A 23411-nucleotide genomic window follows, 5' to 3' on the forward strand; every position below is an offset into this window, starting at 1 on the left:
GCCTTTACCTTACAGTAAAGTGAGTAACCCCATTGCAGGGCCGCTTACCTTACTCGGGGGAAGGGGGCAAAAGTCCCCTTCTCCCGAGGCACCTCCTGCGGCAGCCCTTCTCGGTGCTGCTGAGCCTGGGCACCGCGGGCAGCTCAGGATTGGGCTGTGAATTGAAGTGAGCCTGTTCAAAGATCTGTCATTCACATCTCTAATCCAGTGATTCCTAAGCCATGAATGTCTTTTTTAAATTATGTTTTAGTTTTTAAGTAGTAATTATTGTTCCCTTTCCCTGTATGTGCCGCACTGTATTCTACAAATAAGGTTCTGTTCTGGATGCTGCTGTTTGTTGCAGCCAAGGGGGCATCTGTTAGGACCAGGACTTTTTTGTGGGAGGCCTGACACTCTGGAACTCCTGCTGGAGGCCCATTCTCACCCCCACCCTGTCCTCCTCCTGGTGTTCTTGAAGGCTTGGCTTTTCTGCACAACATTTAATTTGGGGTGAGGGTTGCTGCTGGATGCTGTTACTCTTTTGTGCGTGTGTGTGTGTGTGTGTGTGTTCCTTTGTTTTATTGTTATACTGTTTTGTTTGTCACAATTGGTTGATTAGTTTTTTGGCAGCACAGTTGTTCACTTTTAGTGCTGTATATTGCTTTGTGCATTTAAAAATGTAAAATTTTCCTTTTGAGATGAAGCAGATGAAAAGTTTCCTTTTAGCTAAATTTTTCAGTCCTACTGATGTAACAAGAAAAATAATATTGTGGCCTACCTTCTGTGCCTCCCCTTTTTTTTGTGATCCTATTACTAGCTGTGTACGTAACCATCTATAGAATGTTCCTGTAGGCTACAGGTTTAAGCAGAGGGACTTCAGTTCTCTCACAGTCAAGTTCACAGCATTTTAGCTTCCCTGCAGATGCCTTTCTGGAGCTCAGCCTCATTGATGACTATGCAGAAAGAATTCGAGCATTTGTGTGGGAGCAGATAAAAGCCTCCTGGGTCACATTGCTCATGCTCCAAGGCTATTTGCATAACTAAACAATGACTAATGTGAACTACAAGGCTAAAGTTAATCAAGTGAACTCTTGTTTTTCTTCCTGTGAAATAGATGCTTTGAGGTTGATCAGCTTACAAAATGAGTGATTTCTCTCATTAAAGGCCATGTAGACTTTGTTTGACTGTGACTGTTACATGTAAGGCATGCAGATTTTAAAAGCAAAGCTTCTGGGCACCACACTGAGATGAGTCATGCTGTGACTGGCAGGGCCAGGCTGCTTTAAAATGGCAGAAAATGATTGTCTGACATGGACACATGCACAGGCTCACACAGACACTTTTACCTTTTGTTGTTGACTTTTGGGTTTTTTTTTTCTTTTAGAAGCTGCAGCTACCTTACTACTTCTGTTTCTGTATCTAACAGAAACTTTTTTTTATCTTGGGATGTGCCAAAGAGCAAAGACTCCATTGGCATGTAGATATGGGAGGGTGCAGTCAAAGAGGACTAGGCTAAAGGATAAGGAAAGTAGAGTGTGTCCTCAGATAAGCTGAACAAAAATGTCAGTAGGCTGTTGATAGTGACCTTAGTTTTTGGAAAATAAGTTAGGAAGATGTATGTATAGGGAAAATTACTGGTGCACCATCTTGGTAACGCGTATTGTCTGTTTTTATATATTTTATTAATTTCTCACATTTTTATACCATCTGAGTTGCTCAGGGTGGTGTATATAGTTCCTTCCCTTCTTCTGCCCTCATAACAACCCTGTGAAATTGAGAGACAGTGATTGTCCAGTGGTCACCTAAAAAGCTGTGTGGCAGAGCAGGAATTTGTACCTGGATCTTTCGGGTCTAAGTTCAACTCCAGAACTACCACACCATTCTGGCTGATGCCTTAACTTATCATTCTACCTAGAACAGAGCCAAAGGGATAGGGTTTGCTGAAGCAAGCTGAGGAAAGCATGCCCTCCAGCTTATTTTTCACGTTTATGAGAAGGCTTTCAAAAGGGGACAATGTGTTTCTCCAGTGTGTTGAGGCAGCACTTGCTTGACGGGGAGATAATTAATCCCCATTACTGAGACAACTGGGTCAACATGCCCTCCCTGTTTTGCCATGGTTCGCTTAAGTGGTGAAACCACTGGCAACACAATGCTGAACACAGAACATAGGCTCACTTGCCTCCACTTGTGTGCATGTCTTCCCCCACCATGCAGTATGGGAGTCATGCAGTTGGCTTTGTTTGTCTTCACTAATCTTGTTGCCTTGCCAATCTCATTGAATATGTGGTGCCATAACATTAGTATATTCTATATAACCATCAACCAAGTGTGTAGTATAAACTCAGTGTCCTTAGTAGCCTTCCTTCTGCAGACATCAGGGCACAGTCCTATGTTGCACTGGAACAGGCAAGCCAAGAGGCTTGCGCTATATCCAGTGCAGGTGTGGCTCAACCAGAGGTAAGCCACTGCAGCCCCCACCGGTCTCCTCAGACTTGCACCACCTCCTGAAATGGCACAAGTCTGATAAGAGCAGTGTGGCTTGAAGCCGCTCCACGCTGCTTGGGAACAGGGCTTGGAATCCAGCATAACAGCCAGATCCCAATCCCTCCTCCCAGCATCCCCTGCATCGGCAAAGCTCGGCCAACGCAACTTACCTTGGGAAAGATGCCACGGAGGCTGAATGCAGTCTCCGTACTCCAGTGCACCTCTGTGCGCTGGTGCAGTTTCCTCCTGAGGAGGTGCAAATGTGCTTTATGGCACATGGGACTTGCGCCAACCTAATGTGCAGTTAGGATTACACTGTTAATCTCTGTCCCTCACACGCTGCTTGGTTGTGGCCTTGCGTTTCAGATGCTGATAGGGCAGAGCTGGGTGCATGTGTTTATGCAGGCACCTAGTCTGAAGAGGAAGGCATTTTGAGTGAAAACATGATACATTTTTAAAAGGTCTGAAATTTTAAACTTCACATACAGAAATGAACCCTAGAAGGCTGTCATTTTGAGCAGAGGGGAGGTGCTTTATCCCATTCCCCACTGGCCACTTTCCTACCCAAAAACTTTATGTTCAGGCTTCTTTTTTCTCCCCATTGGCTCTTGTGACTATATATCTGAAACCCCTTAGAGAAAAAAGTGTAGGAGCAATTTTGAGTGGAGTAGCAGTTGGCTGGGAAAGGTTAGTCAAGCATTCCTCCCCTGCCATTCTTCCATGCAAGACTGCAGTCTTCCAAGGCTGCTTTATATTTCAAATAGCAAATTTTGAGATTTTGATACATGCATTTATGTGCAACGTCTAGTTTGCCCCTTGGTGGTGAAGTGCTGGGAACAAAACATACTTTTGTTTGACATAGACATAGAACTATAACATGTCCTCTTCTAAGGTCTCATAATCAGTACGGTTTGATGAGAACTCTTGGGAAATACATATATGTTAAAAAGTCATAAAGAATCTCACAAACCAAAATATTCTAAGTGGAAATAAGAATATTAAGAACATTTAAGTGCATCAGATGCTCCTTTTTCTATATATGTGTGTGATATTCTAGTCACACATTTATTCTATCCTCTTTCTTACCACAGAGAAACAGTCATATATTCTGTCACTTGAAGTGCAGAAATATTTTTCCCCCCAATGATTCAGGGCCCAATCCTATCCAACTTTCCAGCACCGGTGCAACCGCAATGCAGCCCCAAGGTAAGGTAACAAATGTTCCCATACCTTGAGGAGGCCTCTGTGACTGCACCCCCAACAAGGAAGTAGTGCATACCCCATTGGCACAGCAGCACCACCACTGGAAAACTGGATAGGACTGGGCCCTCAGACAGTGGTTTGGATATAGGCATCTTGATGGGAAAAAGAAAAAACTACACTGAGCCAAAAAAAATGGTGGAGAAGACTTTTCTCAAAAAACCTTGACAGCCGTGAAACGTATTCCACCCACTCCCTTTTACCATTTCTCTGTGACTTTTATGAAAAGGAATGAAAGCATTTCCCCATTCGGAGAAGTTCACTCCAACCCCTGGATCAGCAGTGGTTTTATTTATTTTCAATGATGTTGTTATGTAGGCAAATCTGATTAGCTATGTAGCATTGTGGCATCATCATATTTATATGTCATGCCCAATTGCTTGGAAAGCCCTACTTCTTCTGCCACCATTAGAGCTGTAGTGATGCATAGTGCTGCTGCTTGCAACTCCTCTACTCTTACCCAGATGGTCCAGATGTGGCTGGAAACAATGGCACCAAACAGCAGGGCAAGAAGGTGAACATGCATCATAAGTGGTGGTGGGGCCCTAGGGAACATTTTGAAGGCCCCCAAAAAGTTCATCTTTTGCCCCTGAAATCAAAGTGGGTGAACTAAGGGTGCAACCCTAGGTCAAACATTTGCACTGCATTTCAGACCTTACCATCTGTGCATCTTTTCCTCTCACTGAAATTCTACACGTTGGGGAAAAACGATATTTGAAGTGGTTCCTAAAGGGAACAAGGAAGTAATTGCACTGGAGTTAAACAGTTATGGAGAACACACACACACACACACACAATTATATTCTACCAGCATGACTGAACTGGTTGCTTATTCCATTATCAGATCAGCATGGCAAAGGAGGATTCAAAAGGAGACGTGATAAAATGCTGACTGGATGTCTAGTCAAACTTTTCAGTTTCTTGTTTCTCCCTTTTTAAAAACTTACTTTGTGCTCTGAATCTACCGCCATGATCCTCAACCCTTTCTGTCTTGGTTTTGTTCCCTCATTCTAGGTTGGATCCAGTATGCGGAGAGAGTCCTCTCCAAGCCAGTGACACCACACATTTGCACTGCAAAGTCACCACAGCAGATCATGGGCTCCCTTGTCAAGGGTTATTTTGCAAGACAGCAGGTAACTCTTCTATAGTCTGCTTCTCTGGTTTGTTATTCTCTGGGATTTGGTTTCTTAGATGGTCCTATTGCCAACACTTACAATTTCCTCACAAAGGCGGTCGTCAAGAGGAAGACTTCTTGATATTTCCATTACAACTGATTTAACAACTGTAGAAGAAAACAGTTATCTAAAAGGCTTGAGGCTGCAATCCTAACCACACTTTCCTGAGAGTAAGCCCCATTGAACAAAATAGGACTTACTTCTGAGTAGACCTGGCTAGGCTTGTGCCCTGCGATAGCCAGAATTGTAATCTAATGAGACCTTCTGTGACCCACCAAATATGGTGTGTAATCTGAATATCTCTGCAGATGCTTCTTACATTTTTTGCAGTGTATTTTCTGTTTTCTTCATCCATCAGAATCTGTCTCCTGATAAAATTTTCCATATAATTGTGGCACCTTGCTATGACAAAAAGCTTGAAGCCTTGCGAATAGACTTCTCCACTCCTCTGTACAACTCTCAAGATGTTGATTGTGTTTTAACATCAGGTGGGCATCTGTTGGAATGTGTTTCTGTTGTGAAAAATTGCAGTGTCACTTTCTTGTCAGACTTGGACTTTCCACCAGGTCTTTTTTATGTATCCGTTAAACCAGTGGTTCTCACATGTTTAGCACCAGGACCCACTTTTTAGAATGAGAATCTGTCAGGACCCACCGGAAGTGATGTCATGACCGGAAGTGATGTCATCAAGCAGGAACATTTTTCACATTCTTGGTTGCAATCCTACCCACACTTACCCAGGAGTAAGTCCCATTTACTATCATTGTTAAAAGAATATGCATAGTAACTTGTTAAAAGTACAGGTCTGTAACATTTCCTCAAATGCAGTCACATACTATGGTAGCATCAAGTCTAATATATTAAAAATAAAATATTGAAATGAATGGAGACTCAGACAGTACCTGATAGTGAGGGAATCTGTATGTTTACACCCAGTTGTGCCCTAGTCATGCAGGCTCGGTCCAAGGGCCATTTGAGGCAGTGCACAAATACTACCCTGTCCGCCACTGTCACAAGCCACCCTGGCCCCCCCAAACCTGTCTCAAATAAGGAGGGGAGGGAAGGAAAGAAGAGCGGGTAAGCTCGGTCTTCCTGTTCATTTTCAAAAGATTTCCTCAAAGAAATAATGTCAAATGAGACGCAGAGAGCTGGGTTGTCCCATTTCTCCGTGCCCACTCAGCTGCAGTTGTATGAGTACAGAGCACAAGGAGAGAGTCAGTGGTGGCACCCATGGCACCTTTTGAGAAGGGGCTTCTCCTTTCCCAATCTTCTTACTTGCTTTTAGCAAGCTAGGATTGAAATGCCAACCAGAGAGGCTCTGTCAGTGGCAAGCTGGAGTGGGAGGCTCACATCAATTTACTGCCTCCTCCAAGGCACCACTTAACACAACATATTTTGTTTGTGTACTGTATGAGTTGGCTGTGCAATCATATATAACTTGAGTGGCAGAGATCTGATTTTAAGAGCAAAAAGTGTTAATAGGGGAAGACTGCTCAGAATCCTGACTGCAGATCTGCAGTCTATCTCCTCACAGTTGTCCCTAGATATAACTTTTCTCTTAGGTGGATATACAGAACCTGGCTAGATAAAAAACATTTGAGGAAAGGTAATAGTTGCCATGAAGGGAGTACAACACCCCTCACATATGTATTTCTTTTCTCTGCTTTGAATACAATTAGAATACAATTGAATACAATTAGACCCAGATTTAAACATACAGATCTGCCACCATCATTTGCCTGCAGGCTATGCAGAACTGCCAGTCAAGGACCAGGAGTTTGGTTTTCAGTTCTAGTTTTAAGAGTCCCATTAAGTTCAGATCACACTTAATGATTCTGAAAGGTTTCTGCAGATTCTGAAGGGTTTCTGCACTCCACGAACACAGGAGTGAGTCTGCCGTGGATCTGCCAAAGTCTGCAAAATCAATCTCTCTCAGTGCCATGAAGCCACCTGAAACGGATTGTATAGTTCTTCTAACTAGGGGTAGGGGGTGAATTTTCCTCTGTAGAAAAAGAAGTGCTGGTGATTTTTTGGGCTTCAGTGATAAGTTTACTATCTTTGCTCAGCTGTTTTGCTTTTGCTTCCTATCCTGCTAAGTTGTCCACTCAGCAGGCATTGTCATTTAGGCACATGAGAACGGACAGGGCAGTCAGCAAGCAGGGAAGGTTCCTTATTTCCTCAAAATCACCAAGGGGACACACACACAAACACACACCCCTAGCCTATTTCCCTTCTTAGCAGCGTGAAGACCATGTGACAACTATGTTGGCATTGTGCAAAATGATAGGCATCTCTTTCACATTAATGTTCCTATTTTAAACATAAACAGAACATGAAGAACAAATTGTTGATTTGTCTTTGTGTATATAAGACTCCGGAGTATATGAATTTTTTCAAGTACTTTTTCTATACTATATTTTCTGTACTGAATACTATATTACACAGTATTTTTTTCTATACTATGTTTTCATTGTACTTAAAAACCCCAAGTGTTAATAGTGTCTGTGTGGCCTCAGTCCTTGCCTAAGTCTTTGGTTTTCCAGTCTCAGCCTTACCTCAAAGTCTCAATCCTTTGCTCTTCCATTTCCTCTGTAATTTTTTGGTACTCTTCAAGGTGAAATCTTTCTTTTTGCTCCTACAGGTGAAATCTTCCAAATAATGGAAGAGCGAAAAATATCTTTGGAACAAGTTGCTGAAGTGGCCTCTGACAACCTGTAAGTAGCTTCTGAGAGATGCTTTGGTTTTGGTGACCTGGCTAGAACAATTACATGCCCTGATCAGACAAAATGGTTTCTCTGATGGCCCAATCCTATCTGAGCCTTGAACTCACTGAGCTTCAGCAGTACAGTGACTGACACATGCAAAAGATCATGCATTTATGCTGGGGCATTTATGTTCCTATCCTAAACATATTTTCTCTGAAGTAAGTTCTGTTGCTTTTGATGGAGGTAACTGTCAAGTAAACATGCTCAGGATTACAGGCTTACTTTAATTTCCAGCTCATGCCTAAACAGCAATAGGAGGGGTACTAAGCTACTTGTTGGAGGAGGGTGCTTACCCCCCTTCTGTTGTGTAATTGGCTATAATACCATCTTCCTGGCTCTACAGTGCTAATTTAACCCTTGCCTTGAAATGGACCTCCCCTCCCCAGCATCTTCTGCTTCATCCTGGTGTCATGATGCAAGCACCTGGGCAGATGCTGCTGCAGAAAACCAAGAAGGATAAACCCAATTCCACAGAATTAAATGTCAGCTATATTTTTAAATACATATTTACTAACAGATGTTCACATTTGTTCCCTTACTGTGATGATGTAACATATTTATATAACATTACTCCTTTTGTCTGGTAACTGCTCCAGCAGTGAAGCTCTGTAGCATAATCTCTATTTTTGCAAATGATCCTGCTCCTCATCCCTTCCCCCCCCTCCTGAAAGGCACTGTAACTCAGTGACAGGGCACATGCCTTGCATGTAGACGGTTCCAGGTTTACTCCCTGGCATCTCCAGGTGGGGCAGAAAAATACACCTGGAGCAACAACACTGAGATAGATGGGCCAAAGATCTGATTCAGTACATAACCATGTATGTTCTTTCCTTATTTTGTAAGGTTTGATGGAATAAAAGAGAGTGAGTTAGTTCGGCATGATGGAAGAAGGTCAGATGGTTACCTGGAGCACATATTTAAACATGCTGCCAAGGAGCTGTTTGATACAGATGTGAAAGAAATATCATACAAAGTGCTAAAGTAAGTTGCAGATCTGGATAATCTGAAACACTAGTTCAGAAAATGGGTATTTTTGACCATTTTGAATATTTCCTCTCCTCTGGAGGAGGGGGGGGGTGGCCTAGAACAAAAGTACGCTGGGAGTTACAACTCATGGCATGCTGCCTCTCTAGCTCCCCCTTTTCCTCTTCTTCTATAAAGGAGGATAAGGGGAGGGAAGCCCAGCAGCTCTGAATCATGGATGGGCAGGCCATGGCTGGGCAGGCCTTCATTGGGAGAAGATTTTTGTTTTTTTTTAAAGGGAGAGAAGCAGGCTTCTTTTGCTTTTAAAAAAGAAAAGTTAAGTGGGTGGCAGGGGGGTGCAAGGCTGGCGGTGCCACCCTCTGAGGCCCAGCACCAGGGGAATTTGCCCCTCTTGCACCCCTCTAGTTCTGCCACCGGCACAGCAGAGGCCAGTCATCGTTCAAGCATACTTATAACACATGTTTGTCACCTATTATGATTTTAGATGTAGCTATAAAACATTTGATCACAAGGAAAATTGCTCCTTATCCTTTTTCATAAAGGAGGTCAAGCGACAATCAGAGAGCTGGCAGCTGGCTTGTCTCAGGCAGGGCCATTCTGGGGGTGGTGCAGTAACGGACCTGCTCTCGTTGCACCCCGGGGCAGGTCCATGACATGCCACCCCCCTCCATTACGCTGCCCCCCTCCCCGAGGCTCACAGAGCCTCACATGACACTCACCACCGCTCAAAAATCCTTCTGAGGCTTCTCGCGCAGTTTTAAACAATACTTCTGGTTCCCTGACAAACCTGGAAGTATTGCTTAAGACTGTGCAAGAAGCCTCAGAAGGTTTTTTCGCGCTGCCAAGCACATCTTCGCCTGCCTGAAGAACGGCTCCAATGGATATGCAGGCAGGCAAAGGTGGCAGTGGTGGGGGAGAAGCAAGTACTGCACTCGGGGCTTTCCCCCCCACCCCTGCTCCAGGTCTACCACTGGGGTGGTGAGTCATCATACCACCTTCATAGTATCATTCCTCAGCCCTTTCCCTTTCTCTTTGCCACCACTACGGCAGCACCATTTGCCACCATAATGGGGTGCCACTGCCCCCAGCCAGCAAGTCAGGCTTCTCCTCACCACCGTCCCAGTAGGGAGGCCCAGAAAACAGCAACTAGATGTAGTTGCCATTTAGTGTGCAGAGACCAGCAGTACAAGTGCACGCTTATAGATCACTGCCCAGTATGCATGTGTGTACAATGCATGTATGCACACACACAAAATGTTTATACATTAAATTGGGGAGGGGGGGCTAGAGGAGGAAATACACCCAGCTTCCCCATCCTTATCTTGACATTGCATTTTACAGCCTTGATCTTATTTATTAATTCATTTAGCTGTATAGCCAAGCTATCCTTGGGAGTCCAGGATCAGTAGCAAACTGTTTATAAAACAAAATTATAGAGCAGATGTAAAAGACATTTAAAAAAGTATACAGTCCTTGTTCACAATAAGCAATCCTTGCCCATCCCTGTTCTCTAAATATTCAGAGTCTTCTCCCACCATTGGAAAGTGCTTGGATCATGGTGTACTTTGAACAGAAGAGAGTGTCAGACTGGGGAGCAAAGCAAGAATGCTGCTTTTTGGGCCTCTGTGCTTTGATTTTGTGTCTAGTTTACAATGAGTGCTAGGGTCAAAGGTAATCTCTTTTGTATGAAAGACCCATCAACTTTCAAATCTGCTTTGAGTCCCTGCTATTGGTGGAAAACAGATTTTAAGAAGCACTTTAGATTAAACCCCCAAAGGCTGCAATCCTAACCACACGTTCCTGAGGGTAAGCCCCATTGAACAAAATAGGACTTACTTCTGAGTAGACCTTGTTAGGATTGTGCCCAAAGACTGTAAGAAAACAGTACCATCCCTGAAGCGCAAGTGCAATGTGTTTCTAGCATCGCTCTTATTGTCAGGGTGGGGGAAGGTGCTGTGTATTGCACCAGGTGAAGCTTTGAATCTTGAAGGGCATCAGCCATCACTATGCAACTGCATATTAAGTGCAATGCAATCATAAGAACATAAGAACAGCCCCACTGGATCAGGCCATATAGGCCCATCTAGTCCAGCTTCCTGTATCTCACAGTGGCTCACCAAATGCCCCAGGGAGCACACCAGATAACAAGAGACCTCATTCTGGTGCCCTCCCTTGCATCTGGTCTTCTGACATAGCCCATTTCTAAAATCAGGAGGTTGCACATACACATCATGGCTTGTAACCCGTAATGGATTTTTCCTCCAGAAACTTGTCCAATCCCCTTTTAAAGGCGTCCAGGCCAGACGCCATCACCACATCCTGCGGCAAGGAGTTCGACAGACCAGCCACACGCTGAGTAAAGAAATATTTTCTTTTGTCTGTTCTAACTCTCCCATCTCTCAGTCTGAAGGAAAGGCATCCTTCTCACCAGATGACAAGTGGTATTCTGGGTTACGAAGCACTGATGTTGAGATGGAAGATCCAGTCTTTTCACCTCTATAACCTGCGCAACTATATACATCCATATATCTGCCCGGTCTGTAAAGTTCCCAGAGGACTGAGAAAAATAGTTTTCGGTTATGCTCAGGCTGCTGCTAGGAGACGGGAGGATTCTACCTCTTTTCTGTGTGTCTTTTCAGAAACAAAGACTTCCAGGAGGTCACACTCGAAAAGGGCGGTGAGACAGTGTTGCGCTTTGCAGCAGCCTATGGATTTCGAAACATCCAAAACATGGTCCTGAAGCTGAAAAAGGGAAAGTGTTCCTACCACTTTGTAGAAGTGTTAGCCTGTCCCGGAGGTAACGATAACTAATCAAAATGAGGTCTTCTTTCTTATGCAGTAGAAAGGGTGTACACTGAGATTATGATTCTGCTTCTGACTCTTGTTAAGTTTGTGGTAGATAGGTTTTCCCAACACTTGTCAAAGCCCAGAAGCTCAGTGTATGCCTCTGCTACACTTTTTGCAGTTGGCTACATTTCTTATGGCACAGTCCTAACTGGGCCTTGTATTGATGGAAACCAGATTCCATCAATGCAAGATCCAGGCCTCTGGTGCGGCTGCCACTATGATGGCACACAGGAGACAGCTGTTTGCGACAGATGGGAAACACTTTATGCCTCCAGAACATTTGCTTCAGCAGTGTAACAAATGGATAGGATTAAACCATCATATACTGACAGCGCAATCCTAATTTGTGCTGAAACAGGCGCTGTAGCCAGCACAGGTTTCAAGCTGTTTGAGGCTTGGCCTGATGCAAGGCGAAACCTTTCCTCTTACCCCAGGGAGAGCTGCAGCATCCCTAATGGGTCTACTCGGATCTGTGCCACATGATGAGGTGGTGCAAATCTGAGCAACCCGGTACTGCCCTGGGGTGCCCGGGAACAGGGTCAGGATCTGGCATAACCATTGGATCCTGGCCCAACTCCCCAGTCACCCACCTTGGGAACGCCTGCTGCCCGCCCTCTCCCCACCCTGAAATGCCGCCCTCCCCAAGCTTCCCCCCCCCCCGACCCCTGTGCCAGCTGAGCTCAGCCAATGCATATTTATCAGGCCCGGGGCTCACATCAGCCCAGGGAGGCCAGCACACATCCACGCACCAACCTATGTCCCCTCAAAGTGGCACAAAAGTGCTTGACAGCCCTTGTGCGACACTCCTGGGCCAGCACAAAGGACTTGCGTCAGCCCAAGGGTGCTTCAGAATTGTGCCCTGACTGCAAAAAGTTTAGCAAAGGCATATATTAAGCTTCTGGATTTTGACAGAATGTTGGAAAACCTGACTACTTTTGTTTTTTAAATGTAGTTTAAAAACTATTCTTTGATGGTGGAGTTAGCACCCACCAGATGGTAGAATCTGACATATCTCAGTATTTAATTTCTAAGTAAACGGTTTTGGGAGTGATGCTGAGAAATTTAGCAAAAGGAGAAGGAAGAGGAGGACAACTTAGAGGGAAAGGAGGAGGAGAGAGACAGCTCCTAAGGGACTGTCACAGAACAAATCAGTTACATTCGGGATGTGCTAAAGTGTGACAGTATTCAAGCACTGAGGTGTTTTACTTTCTGAGCAAACTTTCACCTTCCATTTCTAGGTTGCTTAAATGGGAAAGGTCAGGCTCAGACTGAGGATGGAAGACCAGACAAAGCACTTCTCAGTCAAATGGAAGAGATGTATGCGGCAGTTCCAGTGCGGCTTCCTGAAACCAGCAGGACCGTGCAGAAGCTTTATCAGGAGTGGCTGGAAGGAATGGACTCCATGAAGGTGTGGGAATCCTTACATACTAAGTACAGCACGGAAAAACCAACTGCCAACAATCTGGATATCAAATGGTGACCAATCCAATTGCAGGACTTGCATTAGGTTTGTATACATGCAGCACTGGAAAATATTCTATGCAACTGGAGATCCAAGGCACTGATTGAGTACAAGAACAATACAAAGAACTGGAAATGCCTTTCTTCCCTATTGGGACTTTGTTGCTTGATTCCTTGTGTATTTGAAATGTCTCTATTTACTCAGAGCCCAATGTTGTGTGCGCGCGTGCGTGCCTGTGTACATGTCTGAGAATCTTTTGTAAGGTACAGTAAATCTCTCAGCCTCCAGCAGAGATAGTGGATGAGAAGAATCAGGTCATGATCTTATCCTTTGATTCTGATCCTCTAGGTACCTGCCTTGTGCCAACATCCCAGTGCTGTGATTTTCACTGTTATTTCCTATGGGATTTCATCTGACTGGCATTATTACTATATTAAAGGGAAAGGCTGGGTTGTTCAAAGAGAACATATAGAAATGCTCCACACTATGGTAATAGATTTCCCTTTTTGTTAGTTTTAATTGGGCTTGTTTAACTACTTACCCCCAAATAACTATATCCTCTTTTTTCATTGTTCTATTTTCATTGTTCTGTTTGTACATTTCTAGCTTATTTCTACTGTGTAGAATTTCTAGCTTACAGAACAATCCTATGCAGGTATACTCAGAAGTAAGCCCCACTGTGTTAATTGGGTTTACTTCCAGGAAAGTGCATAGAATTGCAGCCTTATTCTACTGTGCCTCTGAATATTGGGAACCTGGCCTTTAGAAGAGGGCGAGGCACCTGAGTGTGAGTAGATAGCTAGGCTGAAGGCTGTGTTAGGCTGATAAGCCTAATTGTAAGTTCAGAATGATATAATTAGTCAAGGAGGTCAAAAGGTAAGGCAGCAGCAGATGCAAGTAAGATCAGGGAGCAAAAGTTGCATAGCTGAGTAATTCACAGAGAAGAGACTAAGCTGAAGCCAGAATATCTTATACTGAAAGTTGATTTGATCCAGGAAGTTAGTACTGTCCTGTACTGATGCCTAATGCCAAAAACTATACTGCATGGCACCCTACGTAAGGGATAATTCACCACTATTCCAACAGCTTCTAGTCCCTAATCGTGAGAGAAGATTCTGTCCCACGCAGTGGCATACCTAGAGTTCTGGCAGCAGTAGGTACTGTTAGGGTTGGGCTCTGAAATTATCTTGGGAGTAATAACAAAGCACAATTCCCTAAGTCCTAACAGTTTGCAACTTCCATTCCCGTCATTGGGATGTCTGTGGCAGCTCAGTGCACATTCTTTAAAATGAGTGGAAGTTGTACCCCAGCAGCACTTGGTGGATTATTGTGCCCCCCCTTTTCAAACTATAATTCCAAGCAGTAACTGCTTTTTCTTGTTCTGGGTGCAGGTTTTCTACCCAGTATTGTCTAAATGGGCAGTTGGGGATCAAAATGAGAATTCTCTGTGCTTCCATTTCTGCCTTTATTTTGTCAGATACTTATTCCAATACCCCCAAAGCTTTTTGCAAGTCTTTGTGGCCGCTCTGGTCTCTCCCATTTAGTTTTCCCATCTTAATAAGAAAATACGGGTATGTTGTTATTTTACTGCAAATCATAAAGCCTTGTGGGCTTGTTATCACAATGCAAAGGACTAGGGCCCCTAGGTTCTTGTCTGTGCATGGTAAGAATATAAACTTCTGATTGCAGGGCATTGGTGCTTTACTTCTCTCAGATGAAATGCTTGTTTAAAATTCTCAGTCTGGTTCCCATCAAAGGCTATGGAATTTTATCCAGGAACAACCAAATAGTGAAGAGGTATGAGAAAGAAATTCAATAAATATTGAGCAATTGTATGATTAGAAATTGCGGTTACATCTCCCTTTGTAGCATAAAAAAAACATATTCTGGGTTCCATATGTGTGTCTAGATTTAGCTAACCTACAGAGAAATGAGATCATATGCATTACTTGGCTTTTCATTGTGTTTTAGCAACAACACAAAGTAACTTAAAATGTGTGTAGGAGCGAACACCATATGAACTGAAACCTACCTCTGCACTAGAAAAAGAACTCAGAGCAGCAGCTGGGATATCCTAGCCATCCTATTGCATTCAAACCAAAAGGATGCATCCATATGGTACTTTCTTAGGGCAGCAGATGTACTGTTTCAACATATCTGTTCCCCTCAGTCCTTGTAGAGTATTTGAGCATATTGTGGGGTATCAGGGTGAGCATACACAGCTGGCTTTTTTAAAATCTCCTGGGAGAAAAGGATATATCTTCTCCAGATATGTTTCACATATTCTCAGATGTGCAGCACCATCTTGAACTGGAACAAGAGAAGCTCCCCTGTGGATGTACCCGAATATGTCCAAATTTTTGTGGAGAGGCAAAGCACTTAAGCACAATCTTCAATATCTTCCAAGTTAGGGTAGCAAATTAATTCTCCTTTTTAAATTTTAATTGTCTTCTTGTTTCATTAGAATGCCCTCAGAATGTATTCAATGCAATTGTAATCTTTTAATTCACTTTTATTTTTCTACATTTTTCTGTACATACGAGTGATGTGTTGGGGTAAATCCTTTATCTTATTTTCTTTTTAGATTTGTATACAGGTTTAAGTTGTGTGTGGGAAAATGTGTGTCCTTGAGAAAGTGTGGTCCTCAGTATAGTTTTTAATTTTTCAGGGTCAAACACTTGTCCAGCACAAATCCCCATGGATTGTGTTGTCTGCCCTTTGCTGAGGTAGGAAAGGAGTTATCTTCTGTGCCAAAATGGAAGCTTTCAAGTATAAATCTAGAGGTGTGAGAAAAGCTCAAAGTTCTCAAGCCATCCCATAAATGCTCCACTTTTACAGTGGAATGTAACTGGGTCAACTTACTTTACAAAGACAGTGTTTTTACTTTTGACCATTTAAACCTCATATGTTTAGGTGGTCTTTGTGCAGATATATTGTACATAATGTGGCCCAATCTGTTGTCCAGACAATGAGCATACACCCAGGGCTGATTTAAACCAATTGATTAAACCAACTGATAAATTGCTCCCAATTGAGTCCCATGCCTAAGGGCCCTTGTGCTTGAGTAAAAATAAAATTAATATTCTTACTAAATAATTTCACGGTCACTAAAACAAGTGGTGTAACTATTTACTTTTCAAAGGCAATCTACCCATTTTGTTTGTTAGAGGCTTTGAAGTTATATATTAAAATATGCTTAGATGCATTTGGTTCTTTAACTCACATGTACTTTTTAAGCATACATTTTTATTACTTTCCATTTTACCATAGAGATATAAAGTCTATAATCAATTTTATTTATACCAGATTCTATAGACCTGGGCTGTGAATCTGGGGCTCCACAAAAAATGTTTCCATTTGGACCCCACAGCACACACACGCACACAGCCTGAGAGCAGATGTTTTTCTTGGCCATCCCTACCCACATTCAGAGGGCTATTTGAATGAAGCAGGGTTTCATCACCACTTGCAGGTATTTTAGTAATGAAGGTGCAGATCTTGCCACCCTGCTGGAGCTGTGTAGTCCATACCCAAAGTCCCTGCCTCTTGTGGCTTAGCAACCTCATCTTGTGGCATTAATGAAAAACAGGGAGGATGTGGAGAGGTCAAGCATATTAAGTCCACAGATTTCATTTGAAGGGGGATATTAGTAATCTTGAATACTTACCTAAGCAAGAATCAGATGCAATTGTTATTTATTTGTGCTACACATACAGTTGTGTATAGAATTGTAAAGAGTTATACAAAACCATAATGCCATACAAATTTGCTAGCTCTGCTGACATATATCCATACCTCAGAACAAGATTCACAAACTGAATATTTACAGTAGCATAGTCCCATTAATAATAATGATCCACACTATTACAAGCAAAGTAATCAATGGCTCTTTTAAAAAGGTAAGAGTATTTTGAATTCACTTACACCTGTGTTTAGATGAGAGCATCCTTCTACATGTGACCCAATCACCTGAAAGGTGTCTACTTTGTGATCCTTGCATTATTAGAGTGCCTGATTTCAAGACTGTAGTCAGTTGCAAAAGCTCCCAAGTGTTGATTACATGCACTATTCCTCCCAAAGCAGTGAATGCTGAATGGCTTTGAGTGCCTACAATGTTCTGTTTTCTTGAAATTGGTTATCCTGTGCTGTTCCGAAACCTAAAATAAATTAAGTTTTGTTACAGCCACTGGTCAATCTTTCCCAAGAATTGATAATGTTCCCAGAGAAATCTCAACAATACAGTACTGCTTTGGTTCTCATTTGAATGTTGCTTTGGAAACAATTCACTTCTGGATACATGGGATGTGACATTTACGATCTGTGCATGTGCGCACCATATAAGACAAACCAATGGTGTTTGACAAAATGAAACCATTAACACTCACCTAAGCCTATGCATACTTACCTCAGACAAAGCCCACTGGATACTATAAGACTTATTTCTGAGTCAGTGGCATCCCTGGATTTGAGCCAGGGGCCACATGGTATTGGGTGGCAAGGTGTCGTGCAGTGTCCCAGAGTATTCAGAAAGCCTTCTGAGCCTCCAGAGAGCCCTTTAAGCAGTACTTCTGGTTTTTCAGAAGTACTGTTTAAGGTCCCTTTGGAGGCTTAGAAGGCTTAGTGCTCCAGGATGCCATGCAAGGTTCCAGAGCACCCAGGTAAGGGGAGTGTGTGCCAGCCTGGAGGGATGCATTCTGCAGTTGTGGCCCTGGGCGTGATGTTCAGGGTCACCACTGTTCTGAATAAACATGCATAGGATTATGCTGTTAGTCTGCTATAATGTATGCTGGCACTACAATGTAATGCTGCAGGTTCAATTTCAAACACATACTGCCCAATCTTTAAGCATTATTACTTGAAAGTAAATTTTACTTAGTTTAGCAAGACTTACTTCCTGAGAAGTATACTTAGGTTTGCAGCCTTATATAAATCCATGGAAGTAAATGTGATTTATGGACAGGTAGCATGGGGTTAGGAGCAGGGCCTAATGTAATGTGAACATGTTTTGAATGATGGTACTTGTGTACATATATCCTATTCTAGATGTTTAGTAGGGAAAATATCCACACTATGTGCTCTCTCTCTGGGGTCTTTAAAAGGGAACAGCAGAAGTTATGAAGACTTTCTGGTAGGACATCAGTGCCAAAAGAGGCACTGTACATTTTTAATTACTGTACGTGTCAATGACTGCAGTCTTTGACTGAGACATACAAAATGTTTGTATTCATTTCTGCCTTTACAACATGATTGTACTTGGACAATATTCAATAATCTGAACAATTTACAATACAGTACGACTTTGAAATGCTTAAATAATATTAAAAAAAAACACTGTTGAATTTTGTTGCAGTAATGCTTATTGTTGAATTTCATCTGAATACCAACCAGAGATGACCTGAGACATTTTGGTGCCACAGCCAAAAAAAATCAAGTGACAACCCTCCCCATCATCCATGTTAAGAATATAAAAATACACCAATAAATAGATCCTAACTGCATTTACTTAAAAGTAAAACCTATTGAGTTCCATGAGGTTTCCTTGCAGGAACAAATATTTAGTGTTGTGGCATTAATAACTGATTAATGGTACACACAAATGTACCCATCTCACACTACCCTACACTACCAACCAGTGTGTTAAATACTTATTACTGTACATCCAGGCTGGCTCACTTTTCCTCACATTCACTTGCACATCACTGAAGTCAGTCCCATTCTAGTCAATGAGGCTTGTAAGTGTGGATAGGATGGTAGCCTCAGTGGGTTCACTCATTCAACCATTAAAACTATAGTTTTTAAGTATAAAAGTAAACAGAGAGAGAGAACATTTCAAGGGGTGACCATCCCCTCAGTTGGCCTCTGAACTATGAAACTGGGCATCATCTCCCCCCCCCCGCCTCGCTGGACAGAGAAGCCCACTCCTCTCCACACTTTCCTGGGAGTAAGTCCCATTGCTGCAATGGGACTTCTGAGTAGACAAGCTTATAGCCTTGGGCTCTCACAGCCCACTCCTCTCCACACTTTCCTGGGAGTAAGCCCAATTGACTGCAGTGGGACTTGCTTCTGAGTAGACATGCTTAGGCTTGGGCTCTCCATCTCCTCAAGCCATGTTCTTGCCAGCCTGAACGTCACACCCACTCAGAAGTAAGCCTCGTTTTGTTCAATGGGGTTTACTCCCAGGAAAGTATGTCCATGTAGGATTGCAGCCTTAACGACGTGTTTGCAAGTCGATGGGGCAACGGGAAATTCCTTGACAAAGCCGCGCTTCTGCCAACAAAACTAAAAAAGGCCCCTTGGGTGGGGTGGACCGAAGCAGGTTCTACCGAGATTTGAACTCGGATCGCTGGATTCAAAGTCCAGAGTGCTAACCATTACACCATAGAACCGCGCGGCAGCCCTGCTGCCTGACAAGTCCCTCAGTAACACGTCCTCCAACGGCTTTTCCCAACCGTCGTTCTCGGGCGGTTTGGCTCCTCCACCGCGACCTCTGCGCGGGGGGAGGAGGCAGGCTCGGCTTCTCCGTCACGCCCAAGAGACCTTGTCAGTCACGATCACACTCTCCAGCCGCTGCCTGAGGCTGGCCTCCTATGCGCATTTACCTGGGAGTAAGCCCCATTCACTAGAATGGGACTGACTTCTGAGTAGACAGAACCGCTGGCGAGAAAAGAAAGATAACTAACAAGCCCGATGGCATTTTCCATTCCAGCCCTAACGCAAAAGGTTCTCGCCCATGCAGGTTCCACCGAGATTTGAACTCGGATCGCTGGATTCAGAGTCCAGAGTGCTAACCATTACACCATGGAACCGCCTGTCAGTTGTGCCGCCCTTACTATTCTTGTTCAGAGCGCTCCTCATGGCCAATTGCAATACACGCACCCACCAAAGTGCCTGGAACGTTTACTTTGATTGACACTCCTTCTGAGCGAGAGCCCGCCCCCCAAGGGAAAGCGCTCAGATTCCAACGCTCCCTGTTTGCGCAGGCGAGGAGCAGAGGGCGCTGGCGCTCCACAGCCGGCGTTCCTGCGGGCGCCAGACGCAGAAAAGTGCCAGAGCCACTGCTCGCGGGGATAGTTCCGAGCTTTCACTAGAGAAGCCATTTTAAAGCAGTGCCCCCACCCCAGATACTCCTGACATTACATTTTGAATGAGGAAATGCAGGAATTATTGTGCTTGCTGGCAGGTTTGGGTTGTTTTTTTTTTGGTGGAGGGGAGAATCTGAACCTGTTTACAGAGATGCTCAATATGGAATTTCTCTATTGCATTGTTCCTCAAACAGTGGGTCGCCAATGGGAAGATAAGATAACTAATTGCCTCCAGCCCTGAGGCTGTTCCGACATCAGTTACTGTAGCTTATGTTTCGCAAACTGTGGGTCAGGACCCACTGGGTGGGTCGCAAGCCCATTCAGGTGGGGCCCTATTCATTTCAATGTGTATTTTTATTTTTAATATGTTAGACTTGATGCTACCATGGTATGTGACTGCATGTGGGGAAATGTTACAGATCTGTGGTTTTAGCAGGCTACTTACTAAGTATAGGCTTTTCACAATGATAGTCATTGGGGCTTACTCCTGGGTAAGTGTGGATAGGATTGCAGCCTTTGGGATGTTTAGGGAATTTTTTTAACCCATTTCTGCCCAGTGCACAGGTGTACACAGTTGATCCCTGTTGCATATATGCAATGTTGGGCAGAAATGGCTTAAACAGATCAGCAGCTGTTTGGGAGGGTGAGGAGGGTTCTTCTTTATTTTAAATATATTTTTAAACACATACTTATTGTACACTTTTAATTTACCTACTTGCTTAATTTGATTTGATTTTGTTGTATGGGGGTGTTAAAAATTTTCCTGCCTGATGATGTCACATCCAGCCTTCCAAGTTAATGACATCACTTCCGTTGAGTTCCAGCAGATTGTCTTTCTGGGTCCGGGTGCTAAAAAGATTGAGAACCACTGCTCTATTGTTTCCAATGTGAAACTCTTGCCCTGAAGGAAAATTAAGACCTACTGTATGAACTATATTGAAAGAGAAACTGAACTGGGGTATGCTCCACACACATGAAACAAGGGTGGATTTTGACTGGAAAAGTGGATGCCAGATCCTATCCCCCATGTTTCAACCCACCTCACCACATCCTTTCCTCTGACTTATGCCAGCAAAATAGCTGGCGTAGGTCTGAGGAGACCTATAGGCAATTAGGCAGACTACCAGGAGATAAGTAAAAGTTTTTTACTTACCCCTCGATGGCAGTTCAATCACACACACACACCCCAGCATAGAATGCAGCAGCGTGCTCTGGCTCGGTGGAAGATAGTGGGAATAGGATTGGGCTCTGTGTCTGTAATTTCTTTGTTTCTCCCTTGATCCTCTGTTATAGATCAGCAGTATCTTGATTACTATGCAGTCTTCTGCTATAGAGGCTGATTTTAGCAACAAGTTTCATACAGCCAGAGAAGCTCTGGTTTTGAGTGAGGCGGGGACAGTACTTGGGGAGTTTGAAATGGGGTAGTGAGGGTGCTGTGGTGGGGGAGAAGCTTGAATGTTGAATGGGTGAGTTGAAAAAGATTAATACAGGGAAGATGAAGGAAGGAGCAAGAGTATAGCAGCAGGAGGGAGAGTCCAGTAGCACAGCCCATCCGGGAAATTTCATGGGTCTAGTTGCATGTAGGACAGGGTAGGTAGTTGCATGTAGGACAGGGTTCCAAGTTCTGTCTCTAGCCAGAGTGCCTAACAGACCAATCCTAACTTGCACTGGAACATGCAGTCTGAGTGGCCTGCGCTCTATACAGTGCAAGATAGGTGCCAGCTGGAGCACAACTCAGGGTAAAGGGCTATTTTTCCCCTTACTCCATGTCACACACCAGTCACTCCTATGGGGCTACTTGGATCTGTGCCAGTAAATTTGCTGACACAAATCAGAGCAGCCAGTGTAAGACTTATCAGGTCAGGAGTGGAGGGTTAGGATTTGGCCTGCACTGGCATAGCTAATCCTTCCTCTCCTAGGCCCAATCCATCTCCTGGTCCACCCATCTAACCCAAAAACACCTCCAACCCCAGAACACCCTCCAGTCACCCTCTCCAACCCCCTACACTGGCCTCCCTCGGCCAGTGTGAACACACCTAAAGGAAGCACAAATGTGCTTTATTGCATGTTCACAAAACTCCTTTTGGACCCTCGCTGGCTGAAGACAGGGCCAGGATTGCACTTTAAGAATGAAAAGCCATCAAGTTATTCAGATAATTTCAGTGGACTTAATACTAGGTGGCCTTTATTGAACCCTGTGAGACAAGGTGAACAGAGTGCAGTTGGAAAGACTGTTAGGGAAGATAATACAGGTGCAGCCTATTTATCCACGGATTTTTTTATCTGCAAATTTGTCTCAACGAGAATGGGGTGGGGATACTGAAAGTCACACACACCTTTGCCTCCTTTGCCCTGCGCTGGCCTTTTGCTCCATCTCCAGGCAGCCCAAAACACTGCAAAAAGGCTCTGCCTTGTCCAGGCAGGGAATAGCCCTGGAAGAGGTTTCCCTTGCGAAGGAATAGTAACATTCCTGGAGCCCCTGAGCCAGCTGAGGCTGAAGAGGGGGGTGGAAATCCCTGTGTAACAAGAACACACAGCAAGGTGGAGCACGCTCACTCGCTCTCGCTCACTCACACACACACACACACACACACACAGGGGCAGGTGTGGTAGCAACAGAGGGAATTGCTTTAAAAAACCCAGGGAGTGTTTGCTGAATCCCCCCCCCCCCATGATGCAGGCTCTCTTGCTCCAGCAAGCCTTCCCAAGCAAGCCTTGGAGAGACAGGTGAGGGTGAGCAGAGAGCCGGACTACAAGTCCCAGAATGCTCCGGGGCAGAGGAGCTTCCATGATGGTGGCCAGGGAAGGCTGCAGGAGCAGCAGCAGCTAATAGGAGCAGGAGAACCTGCAGTGCTGTTGGGAGGCCACCTGGGACACAGAGGCTTCCCAAGCAAGCTCACCATTCCAACTGTGAAAGAAGCAGGACAGCTGGCAACAGGAGGGCTGACTATGGAGCAGAGGGGATTGAGAACAGCTGCCTTAATTTCCTTCCATCCAGAAGTGTCAGGTTGCAGCTTGTTTGCTTAACTCTATGGCATTTAGCACAACACATTTTTTGTTAATTGCGCAGAGTCACGGAACAGAACTAAAGCAGATAAATAGGCTCCACCTGAACCTGGAAATCTCAGAAGACCAAGGTCACCGCTGTGGCCTCATATACACACCACTCTTTACTTTCTCACATATACACTAAATGAAACATTGCCACCTTTTCCTATGAGAACAAGTACTCTAAGATGCTACAAAAAACTTGCCTACTACCCCTGTTGCTGAATAGTCTGGGTCTTCTACTAAGAGAGACCCTTAGTGCACAGAGCACACAATATGTGGATTGTGCTAACCTCATGGATTCCTGTTCTCTCTCCACCATCCT

General features: G+C 44.1%; 1 protein-coding gene and 2 non-coding genes across 4 annotated transcripts in view; 1 reads left to right on the top strand and 2 right to left on the bottom strand.

Annotated features, from left to right (window-relative positions):
* Positions 1-18263, top strand: part of NARF (nuclear prelamin A recognition factor) — a 29061-nt gene extending 10798 nt beyond the window's left edge. For both annotated transcript variants that reach the window (XM_066617514.1, XM_066617515.1), the window contains exons 7-12: positions 4738-4856; positions 5257-5386; positions 7540-7612; positions 8507-8644; positions 11287-11444; positions 12733-18263. In XM_066617514.1, the coding sequence (XP_066473611.1) occupies positions 4738-4856; positions 5257-5386; positions 7540-7612; positions 8507-8644; positions 11287-11444; positions 12733-12974 (860 nt within the window). In that variant the 3' untranslated portion in view covers positions 12975-18263. The remainder of the gene's footprint in view (positions 1-4737; positions 4857-5256; positions 5387-7539; positions 7613-8506; positions 8645-11286; positions 11445-12732) is intronic.
* A 1007-nt stretch (positions 18264-19270) lies between these two features.
* Positions 19271-19342, bottom strand: TRNAQ-UUG (transfer RNA glutamine (anticodon UUG)). The gene has a single exon. It is a non-coding gene; the product is annotated as a tRNA-Gln (tRNA).
* Positions 19343-19690: 348 nt separating this feature from the next.
* Positions 19691-19762, bottom strand: TRNAQ-CUG (transfer RNA glutamine (anticodon CUG)). Its single transcript has one exon. It is a non-coding gene; the product is annotated as a tRNA-Gln (tRNA).
* Positions 19763-23411: the final 3649 nt, after the last annotated feature.

This window comes from Tiliqua scincoides, chromosome 2 (assembly GCF_035046505.1).
Source record: "Tiliqua scincoides isolate rTilSci1 chromosome 2, rTilSci1.hap2, whole genome shotgun sequence".
Lineage (NCBI taxonomy): Eukaryota > Metazoa > Chordata > Lepidosauria > Squamata > Scincidae > Tiliqua > Tiliqua scincoides.